The sequence below is a fragment of the Canis lupus genome, chromosome 5 (genome assembly GCF_048164855.1).
Source record: "Canis lupus baileyi chromosome 5, mCanLup2.hap1, whole genome shotgun sequence".
In the NCBI taxonomy this organism is placed as follows: Eukaryota; Metazoa; Chordata; class Mammalia; order Carnivora; family Canidae; genus Canis; species Canis lupus.
Window position 1 is genome coordinate 19,764,237 of NC_132842.1, and position 10,952 is coordinate 19,775,188.

The window sequence follows — 10,952 nt, forward strand, 5'->3', positions numbered from 1 at the left end:
TCTACTGTTGATTTAGTGTACATGTCTTAAGCTCTTTGGCATTGTTCCCTCCCTTACAAAATAGGAATTATATCCACTTGGTCAATTTCACAACACTGGCATTCAGGTTAAGTAAGAAAAAAAAACACAAAAAGCACTATATGAATGGACAGATACTTTGCAAGATACTCATGGTATTATCAAATATACTTTGCAAGATACTCATGGTATTATCAAATACTTTGCAAGATACTCATGGTATTATTATATTGGTCTTCATTTTTTCAAAGAATAAAGAGACCTACAAGATTTTCCAAATTCAAAGGGTATCATTTATGGCATATAATTGTATTCATCATTTTTTGATCATTACCTCTACCACTTCTCAGAGTCATTCAGAAAATTTAAAAAGATCATGGGTTTTTTGTTGTCTTTTTTTTTTTTGTTTTTTTTTGTTTTTTTGTTTTGTTTTTAATTGGGGGGATGGGGTGAGGAGAAGCAGAGGAGAGAATCTTAAGAAGGCTCCACGCTCAGCATAGAGTTCAAAACAAGATTCAGTCCCACAACCCTGAGATCATGATCTGAGCTGAAATCAAGAGTTAGATACTTAACCTACTAATTCACCTAGGTGCTCCTAAACAAGATCATATTTTAAGTGGAAATACTAAACTCAGCCTGAGGTAATAACAATAATATTCATTGAATCCATACTATGTGCCAGGCATTATGCTTGGAACTCATTATCTTATTCCATTTCTTAAAGCAACACTCAAGTGAAAAAGCTAGGTTGTCCCTGTAATGCTCATGAGAAAATTAAAATTCAAAGAATTTAAATAACTCACAGAAGTCCTCACAGTCACTGTCAAAACTGGGATTTCAACTTAGGTCTGTACCTCTCAGCTGTATGGCCAGGGCAAACTCTTTACTAGTTGGATGACTCATTCTTTCCTGAATACCAAATTCATGAGGCTAATAATGCCATCATGAACCTACAGGGAGGTCCTCAAATAGGCTCATCAACAATCTATCTGTGAATGCTAAGGATCTATAAAATTTTGCATAAACAATTATTTAAGCATTCTTCAGAAATCATTATTTCAATTCCTACTTTTTATAATACCAATTATTTCTGCATCATCTTTATCTAGCAATTAAGATCAACACTCTACATTACCACATATATTAAAATATCCATAAATATAATGTTGAGAATCATATAGTGTACAATTTGATGTACAATCAAATATACATCATTGGAGAGAATAGATCTTAATGACACCAAAAGAGTTGCACTGATCTTAAAATACACTTGGCACTCAAAGATAGGAAAAAAAATAAAGGAAAAATTATACAAGTTAAAGGAAATGGCATAGATTCAGACCAATCTGGGTTTACAAATCCCAGCTCCACCACTTATGAACTTTATTACCTGACAAAGTTGATCACTTCTTTGAGATTCCACTTCTTTATCTATAAAATGAGAACACTGGCATACACCTCATCAGACTGTCATAAAGCTTAAATTTAATAGTATAGAATGTGTAAAGCTCCTAGAATAGTGCTGGGTAACTCTTCTCTTCTATGCCAGTAAGAGATAGCAATATGACAGTGCTTATGAATGAGGCCATGAGGAAATAGTTTCACAGTTGTGCTGAAATTATAGATAACCTGTGTCTATTTAGAACACCTAGGTCAGCCACACCTACAAAAGAAAATGAAAGGCCAGAAGAGTATTTCCCCAAAGAATTCACTGGAAGTTATAACTGCAAAAGCCCAAGACTCATTAGCAGAAGGGAGCACACGATCCAAATTTGTAAAACAAAATGTGTACTGGAGAGTACAGAAATGAAAGACTATTCTCCTCTTTGCCCTCAACTAAACCCAGCAGATTGGGATCTTGTCATTCAAAGACAGTTTAGGAGAGTGGTTAGAAGTACCAATTATGGAGTCAAATGGATGGAGGTCCAAAGTTTGGTCCTTTCATTCACTAGTTAAATGACCAGGGAAGTTGCAAAGCCTCTCGAATCATGTTTCCTCTTGGGAATAATAATGAAAAATTCAGGAAAATACCTAATTCACAAGGTGGTATAAAGGAAATGAAATCCACATGTAAATCTCTTAGCATATATGTGATCAGTAAAGAAGCAGTTATAACTTAAGATGATGATAATAACTGATATGGAAGGTTTGTTGCCTGACTGATATTCAGAAACTAGAGTCCTAGGGATTTGAGTCAATGTGAAAAAATTAAATAAAATCAAGAAGTGCCTTCCTGGGTGGGAGTAAACCAATGGTTCCTACAGTCATTTGGATATTCCACCCTTCCCTCAAAACTCCCAGTCAAGCAAGGAGTCCTGGACAGTCAAAGCAACTCCTGGTGGTATGAGGAGTGAAGGGCCTAGCTCAGCTCTAAACCTGCTCCTTAGGTAATCATGAGACTTTGGGGCAAGGTTTGGAAAATCCCTAAACTCCACCGATAAACACAGTGTCAACCAAATGGTTTATTCCCGAAACCCTTCTAGATCTTTGCCCTCAAGGAACTGAAAGTCTCCCAGCAAGATTTGTGGAGCTATATCTAGAATTGGCACCAGAGAATGCTCATGAATTCCACATTTCAGTTCTCCTCTTCTTTACCCTCCTGATACAACTAGACCGCTGTCTCTATAATTTTCACATTCCTGCCCTTGTTAAAATTCCCAGCTGCTTGCTTTTCAAATGTGTTGATGTTGTTTAACTTTAAAATAAAAGATTCGTATGAAAGAAGGTTTAACTTAGCAAAGAAAACTAAAAACTCTCAGATGAGTAAAAATATGATCTGCAGATCTAAAAGTTAAAATAAATTAGTATCAGACATTATTTGTACTCAGTCAATACAGGTGATACAGTCATCAAATTACTGCTGAATTAACATTAAATCTTAATTTATTTAAATTATTTCTGAATTATTATTGAAGTAAACCCCCCCCACCACATACAAGGGAAAAAGAACTTACTAACATAGTAAAGTATCATTTTTTAAAATCTAAGTAAAGAAATCAGGTGCTTAAAAATCTCAGTTGGTTAAGGGTCAAAGGATGCTTTAGACCTGCAAAACAATGCAATGTAAACATCTTAAAACAGACATTACTTTGTTTCACACAAAAGTAAAATTCTATGTTATAAATTTACAGTTCTGATTTCTATAAATTCACTGTGATAACTTTATGCAGTTCAGTGAACAGAGGAATTAGGTCCAACATCTAGTACTCAGAATATCATAGACTCATGCTAACTATAAGCTAATGAACACCTGTAACTTGTTGCTACCAGTCAGAAAAATGCCCCTATTAAAAAAAAAAAAAAAAAAAAAAAAGGAAGACACCAAAATAACACATTTAAAGAAATGGCGATAATGACTTCTCACTAATCATAACGCATATACCTTATGTACATTCATGCTACGCTAATATCCTTACACATAATACCTGAGAAAGTATCTTTGAAAGCATCACCGAGATTCCCTGCTTTAGAACCCTTCTACTTACCATCCTTTAATTTTTTTGTAAAGGCGGTACTTCTTGTATAAGAGAACTTTTATGGGAACCCAAATCAGTAGAGTCACTGAAGCCACATAGGCAATGGAACAGGAAACAATCAGCCAATAATGCGTTTTTCCGGGGGTACCTGTTAGGCTCTGATAGGCAGAGGCAAACTGTTCCATAATCACAAGCGTGGGTGTGGAGAAAGCCGCAAACTCAAGCAGCTCAAAAACCAGGAGCTTGATTATTCTTCCAGAAACCATCCTGAGGAAGTTCAAGCTGCTGAGGATCCAACACTCCCCTTTTGACTGTGAGCAGCATATGGACACTGATAGTGAACTAGGATCAAGTTCCTTGTACTGAAATCACTAACCAGTGACTTTTTATTCTTTTATTGACCCTCATATGGTTCAATGATCTTCCAACTTAACAAGCGAGGTCTCTTAAAGAAACAGAACAGTTGTGGAAATGATCATTTAATGTGTTTGCATGTTCATTATTCAAAGTCAAATGAACTTCTGAATATGCCTTGCAGCACCGGCAAAAAGCTGGTCTTTCCGTGTAGCTTGGACTGCTAATTTGAGCACATACAGAAACATATGTAATATTCAACACTTGTTAAGTAGAACCACTAGAATCATATAATTTTAGAGTTAAAGAAGAGGGGCACCTGGGTGGTTCTGTGGTCGAGCATCTGCCTTTGGCTCAGGTCTTGATGCTGGGGGCCCTGGGATCAAGCCCCACATGGGGTTCCCTGTGGGGAGCCTGCTTCTCCCTCTGCCTATGTCTCCGCCTCTGTGTGTGTGTCTCATGAATAAGTAAAATCTTAAAAAAAAAAAAAAAAAAGGAGAGAAGAGCTGTAATTCAATCCCCAATTTTTATATCTAAGCAAATTCAGGCAAAAAGACATACCCCAAACCTGGGTCTTTATCAAGGAAGACTACCCCTCACTTTTCTTCAAAGCACTTGAAAAGGGTGTTTGGATTCACATGCCAATCTCCTAACCAGATTTTTCCCTGGTACTTGAACTATCTGTTCTTACACATTAATTGTTATATAACATAGATTAACATTTTTATTTTGATGGTGAGGAAACCAACATATGTTAGAAACCTGTTATCATGATTGACACATTAAGAGCTGTCTATATCTAGTCCAAAAGCATATCAAATATTTAAAACACAACAATCGTCTCCATGAATATCCTTCCTCAAAAACTACCTTTGAGCACCTACAACAAGCACTTGGCTTTTGCTAGGTTCTGGGGTGTGAAGGTGAATGGACAGAAGATTTCTGTCCTAAAAATACTCAAAGTTCAAAGGAGAAAACAAACCTGTGAACAACAAAAATCACTGAGGTCAGAAGTACAAATCTAAGTGCTATGGTAACCCAGACAACTTCCTCTATGTGCTGTGGGAAGGGGAAGGAAAGATAAGGATGAGGAGGACAGATGGCAGGTTCTGGGGTGTCAGTGACATTCCAGACACAAAGAAGCCAGGAGGCTGGATGGTAATGAGAATCTGGTGTTGTTGATTGGCAGAAAGTAGGGACAGGTGATGTTATAAGAATTGGCTGGGGTCAGAATATAAACGTTTCATGAAGGATTTGGGTGAGTGTATGTGTGTGTGTGAGTGTGTGAGACAGGCAGTGAAAAAGCAATGTATTCTGGACAGAAGAGCCACTTACTTGATCTTTTGGAAAGGGGAGTGAGTGCTGGTGTGGAGGAAGGACAGGAGTAACGTCAACCTGGAAGTGGGGAAGCCAGTGAAAGGAGCTACAGAGCTGCCTGGACAGGAGGGAGAGCCTTGGCTACAACCAAAAAAGAGGAATGAGGGGAGCACCGCATCAACAGATACGGATTCTGACTCTTCCATATGCTTGCTTCTTTAGATGGCTTTTCCTGTGCCTGCTGACAGCCTGAGGCACACCAGTATCTCCCTGGGTTCCTCTCTCCCCAGGCAGGCCCTTTGTACAAGGGGCTCTGTGTGCCTGGCTCCTCGGTGCACTTGGGACTCTGGTAGTGGCTTGAGGATTAATGCCTCCTGCCCTCCTACTGCAACAGAATTAGCCCGTTTGTTTCTCGAGCTATCTATTTTACTTGAACCAGAATCTCCACTCTGATGGTGTTTAGCAGAAGTCCTCTCAAATGAAAGAAGAGACCTGGAAGACAGGTAACAAGAATGTGAAAGGACAGGGTAGAAAAACCATCTGAGCAGCAGTTCTATCACCAACTGCTTCTAATACCATATAATTGTCATTAATTCTCTATATCACATCATCCCTGACAAAATTTTCTATTTAAGAGAAGCTAGGTACAAATTATACTCTAACCTCCTAGCCCTCTGTCTTGAGTCATCAGTGCTATGTTGTGTTATAATTTCTTCTACAAATTTTATGTATTAATAGGAATTGTGACTTGGGCAGTTGAAGATAGTTGTTGAATAAAATTGCCTGGCTCCAAGCAAAAGGACTCTGGCCTGGGTCTTTAATTCCATTTTAAGTACTCAATTTTTATTTCCAAATATGGGAATTTTATTTTTTTAAGATTATTATTTATTCATGAGACACACACGAGAGAGAGAGAGAGAGAGAGAGAGAGAGAGAGGCAGAGACATAAGCAGAGGGAGAAACAGGCTCCATGCAGGCAGGGAGCCCGATGTGGGACTCAAACCAGGACTGCAGGATCAGGCCCTGGGCTGAAGGCGGTGCTAAACCGCTGAGCCACCCAGGCTGCCCCAAATATGGGAATTTTAAAACGGCACTCGCTTTATATTTCTCAGATATAATTTGCCAGCAGTTCCTAATATGTCTTCACCTTTACCTTCAAAGACAACATTCGTGTGATGTGACCCACAGTTCTTACAGCACAGAATTCTCTGAAAATTAGCTGTGCTTTCTCTAAATAGGAGGGAGGTTGTGATTCTCACCCTCTATCCACAACAAGCCCGCCTCCGTGTAAAGGAAAGAGTGCCTGTGTTAACATTGTTTATTGAACACTTTGTATGAGCAGATCATGATAGAGATATAGTATTGATTTACATTCTGGTTAGGGAGATGTCACAGATGCACAGGTAAGACCTGAGAACACTGAGGGAATGAGCTGAGCATGTCAGGGCTGTGAAGGGCTCTCCTAAGCACAGTCCTCCACACCCCCCTCTAGCCACATCTGGATGAATAGGCCCTGGGCCACAGAATATCCCTCCATAAACTGGGCCACTTGCCCAAGCTTAGAACCTTGAACTGAGAAGCACAAGGAGAATTTGGTAAGTGGAACAAAAGGAAGCCATGATTTGGAGTCAGGATTAAAGCAACCCAGGAACTACCCTGGTTATGTTGAGACTTTCAGTACTTATTTGCTGAATGAATGGATGAACAAATGGAAGCCAAGTGGTGAGGGAACAGAAAAGTCAGTAAAGAAGCCAACCCAGAGAGTGAGAAGACTGGAAGGGATGAACAGGGAGATGTAAGCACACAGAGAGACACCAGTCCCTCGGTTCTTGAACATTCCAGTTCATGTGTATTCTTACAAATGGGCTCTTTGTTCTTGGCAACCAAAAGGGCTTGAGTACAAGAAAGGAATATGTTTATGAGCAGGAGCCAAACATTATACCAAAAGAATATGTAAAGACTACATGATTCAGCTAGCTGGTCTTCTGCTAACTCTGGGAAACGAACTAGGGGTGGTAGAAGGGGAGGAGGGCGGGGGGTGGGAGTGAATGGGTGACAGGCACTGGGTGTTATTCTGTATGTTAGTAAATTGAACACCAATAAAATATAAAAAAAAAAAAAAAGACTACATGATTCAGAAGAAAGTATCGAGAAAAATCGAAGTAGAGTTGATCAGAGAGGGCTTCCCGAAGGAGTTAAGTTTTGGCCAAATTGATTTTTCTTTTGACTCAGAGCGATATCCATATATTACTACAGCAACCTTCTCTGTGTCATATAATGACATTTTCTTTGGAAATTAGTACTAAGAATGTTCATGATGTAGTGAACCTAAAGAGAGAGAGGGGTAGGAAAGAAGCAAGTTGCAGAAGCTACATAAAACAATGTGAATGGCACAATCTCATTTTTGTTTTAAAATATCAGAGTTGTAGATTGGAGCATAAATTAAAAATCAGGAATACATTCATCAACTGTTAATAGTGCTGCTCCTGGGGAATGGGTTGAAGGGGTTTTCACTTTTGATTTATTAATATTTGCAAAGCTGTAATATTTCACCAGTATAAAAATTAGGAAATAATTTTTGATTAATAAAAATCAATTAAGCAAAGCAATTCTGGCTTAATAAAAATTTTATGTTATATTTTTTAAATCTTTCCTCCATCAGTTTGTTTTCCCTCACTTCTGAGCAAAAGCAACATAAATAAATCTCACTTCTACTTATCCCTTAAATGGCAGCACTAAAGAGCAATGAAATAACCAAGAGGCAAGGAGAAAATGAGGAGAAACTTGAATAACTGTTTGCCGAATGGGTTATGAGGGCAGAATTTTATTACCTTCTGATCTCACAAGAGAATGGGAAAAGCATAGCCTTTATCCTTCAGGCTCCACTCTAAGAGTTTCTTCCTCTCTGAAACCCTTCCTTGCTCTCCTTTAGAGAAGCAGAAAAACAGAAATAAGCATTTCCTCCTTTGAGTCAAAACACCTTCTGAATCCTCCTGGATTTGTCCACACTTACACCATAGCACTTGCCTCCCTGTATTGTTTGTGCACTGGGTCCTCTACAAAACTGGAAGCGCCCTGGAGGCAAAGACTGCTTGTATCATCATATCTCAGCACAGTATCTATCAAAAAATAGGAATTTGTGGAAGGAATGGATGGAGATGAAGGGTAAGAGAAGTGGTAGACAGTTGGGGGAATGTACTAAGCTTTGATAATAGCTAACTCATCTTTTATTCCAAGGGAATCCTGGCTCTCACACTGATCTTTCAGAAGGAAAAATCATGTATTACCTACCCCAAAACAATCTGTTCACTCAGCCTATGAGCTTCAGTTTCCTTGTATGGTCCCAAATACAGCCACCAGGTCTCCTTCATCTGCACCCATGGTTCCATAGCTTTCTAGAGAAGAGAGGAAACAAAGCCTCTGGGGATTGCAGTTTCTTCATCTCAAGATGCAGGTTAGGAAAAGACCTCTTTCCAAGCATTCACAAAGACTCAAGTTCCAGTGTTAAAAAATAATCTTTCCCAACATTTTTTAGTACATATGCTCTCAAAAGTGCATATTCCATCATGGATTTGAACATTAACAAAGGAGGCTGGAGAAAACTGGCTGTTTCTTTGTCTGGACCAAGGCACAACCTTCAATTATTTCAGAGTCCTCAGCCCTTCTAAAGTGTCCATTTGTCTAAAATGTCCATAACAGTTTGGGAGGCAGGGTAGATTCCTTCACCAGGGATAGAGCAACAAGTTAGCTTGGCAAAGAAAAAGAATGCCATTATGGCAGCATTTAGCTACTGGGAGGAAATAATGCTAGACCCCCAACTTGGAGAAAGAGACAAAAAGAGATGTGAGAGGGTTTGAAATCACCTACCCTTCAGCTGAGACCAGTTTATGCCAATCCTGATTCTTTCCCTTCTAAGTCCCCTGACGAGTCCTCCATGCAACTGCACTGCCAGTAACTGAAAGGACAAGGAAGGGGACATTTTCACACCCCCAAATTCTTTACTTGGATTCATCCAAGACTGATTCAAAGAACTCTGCCCCTTACTCTGCTCTTTAATGCTGGGTTTAACAACTTCCTGGTAGGAAACAGATCTGGTTTTCTGGAGCTGGGTCTGTGGTGGAAAGACTGAGTCTTGTGGTTAGAACTCACTTCCATGTAGGAATGTTGATGCAGTGTTTTTTATTTTAGTAAGCAGAAGATATCACGCTGTTCAGGGTAACACCTGTTCTCCACACTTCCAACTGTCATTTCCTTCCTGCCCACAGGAAGTCAAAAATTGAAAGTCTCCTAAATTGTTAGTAAGATCATTTGTAATCTCAAGGCTTATTCATTGTTTTCAGTGTAGGGTCTGTGAAACAAAATGTACAGACAGCCAGGAATGCTCTGGCATATCTGTGGCTTGTTTCCTGTGATCGTATGGGGTTGATGTGCAGAAAGGCCGGCGCTGCTGGCAAGAAAACTGCTCTACAGATCAAGCTGGATCTACGGAGATTCTTGGGAAGAGGTGAAAGCATGTTCCTGGGCCTAATTTATAATTTATAATTTCCAAAAAATATTTCCAAAATACAGTACTGATCCTCATAAACAAGTGTCACCAAACAAACTAGAAGAATTCAGGAAGATTATGTTACCATCTGATTATGCCCCTTTTACCTTTTACCAATGCTATGCGATCATAGTCCAGATAACATTCAATTTATATTATAGGAAAAAAAGTATAGTTTCATCTTCCTGGCTACTAAATAAACAACTTTGTAAGAGAGCAAAGACAATAACATATTCACTTCTGCAACCCTTTAGTATCTGGTATTTATTTAGTGCTCTATTCTTGAAATAAACAAAATTGGGAGAACGTCCTTACTTTTTAAAACAATCATGCTCCCCTGCAATATTTTTTTCTTTTTTTTTTTTTTTTTTGCAATATTTTTTTCTATTAAAATTGTCCAGATCTCCGGCAGCCCAGGTGGCTCAGTAGTTTAGCGCCACCTTCAGCCCAGGGCGTGATCCTGGAGACCCGGGATCGAGTCCCACATCAGGCTCCCTGCATGGAACCTGCTTCTCCCTCTGCCTGTGTCTCTGCCTCTCCCTCTCTCACGAATAAATAAATAAAATCTTAAAAAAAAAAATTGTCCAGATCTCAAAATTTTGAAGGAATGAAGGATGGAAGGATGGAAGGAAGGAAGGAAGGAAGATGATTTAAGATTTCCCATTACACAAATTGTGTGTAGTGGCATAAGTGGGAGCTAGTAAGTAAAAATAGACTATTAAAGAAAAGAGGAAGTCACTTCATTCTGTACAACGTAGTCTCAGATTTTATATTTTAAGAGACTACAACAATCTGGGCGAGCCTTTCAATATTCCAAAATAACAAATTTCAGCCAAGAAATAATCCTATTTAAATGTAGATGCAGCCCTAATTAATTACTGTATATTCATCCCAAAGTTCACAAAAATGATTTAACCTATATTTCCTAAATCTTTGCGGCTAAGGACTTGATAAGTTTGCGGCTCTTCAATTTTTTTTTTTTTTTACTTAAGATAAAATAACTAGACATCGCCATATTTTTGCAAAGTACACAGAAATGACAACTATTCAGTTATTTTGCTTAATGTAGATAAAGGATAAAATTTCCAAATGGTTTGCTTAAATGTAGTGCTCCCTAACTCCACTGGGTGGTGGAAGTTTTGTTTTGTTTCAACCATAGATTTTAAGTCAGTATTTTTAAAGATATTACAGGTTTGGAGTCTTCTAACCTAAATTACTCCTTTTATTTTATTTTTTTTATT

General features: G+C 38.6%; 1 protein-coding gene across 2 annotated transcripts in view; it reads right to left on the minus strand.

The window, feature by feature from the left end:
* Positions 1-9,477, minus strand: part of TMEM236 (transmembrane protein 236) — a 38,306-nt gene extending 28,829 nt beyond the window's left edge. Inside the window, exons 1-2 of one of the 2 annotated variants that reach the window (XM_072825660.1) lie at positions 9,033-9,477; positions 8,457-8,560 (exon numbers count right to left, since the gene is read on the minus strand). In XM_072825660.1, the coding sequence (XP_072681761.1) occupies positions 8,457-8,554 (98 nt within the window). In that variant the 5' untranslated portion in view covers positions 8,555-8,560; positions 9,033-9,477. Of the gene's footprint in view, positions 1-3,503; positions 4,088-8,456; positions 8,561-9,032 lie in introns of those variants that run through there. The other variant, XM_072825659.1, reaches the window with a different exon arrangement.
* Positions 9,478-10,952: the final 1,475 nt, after the last annotated feature.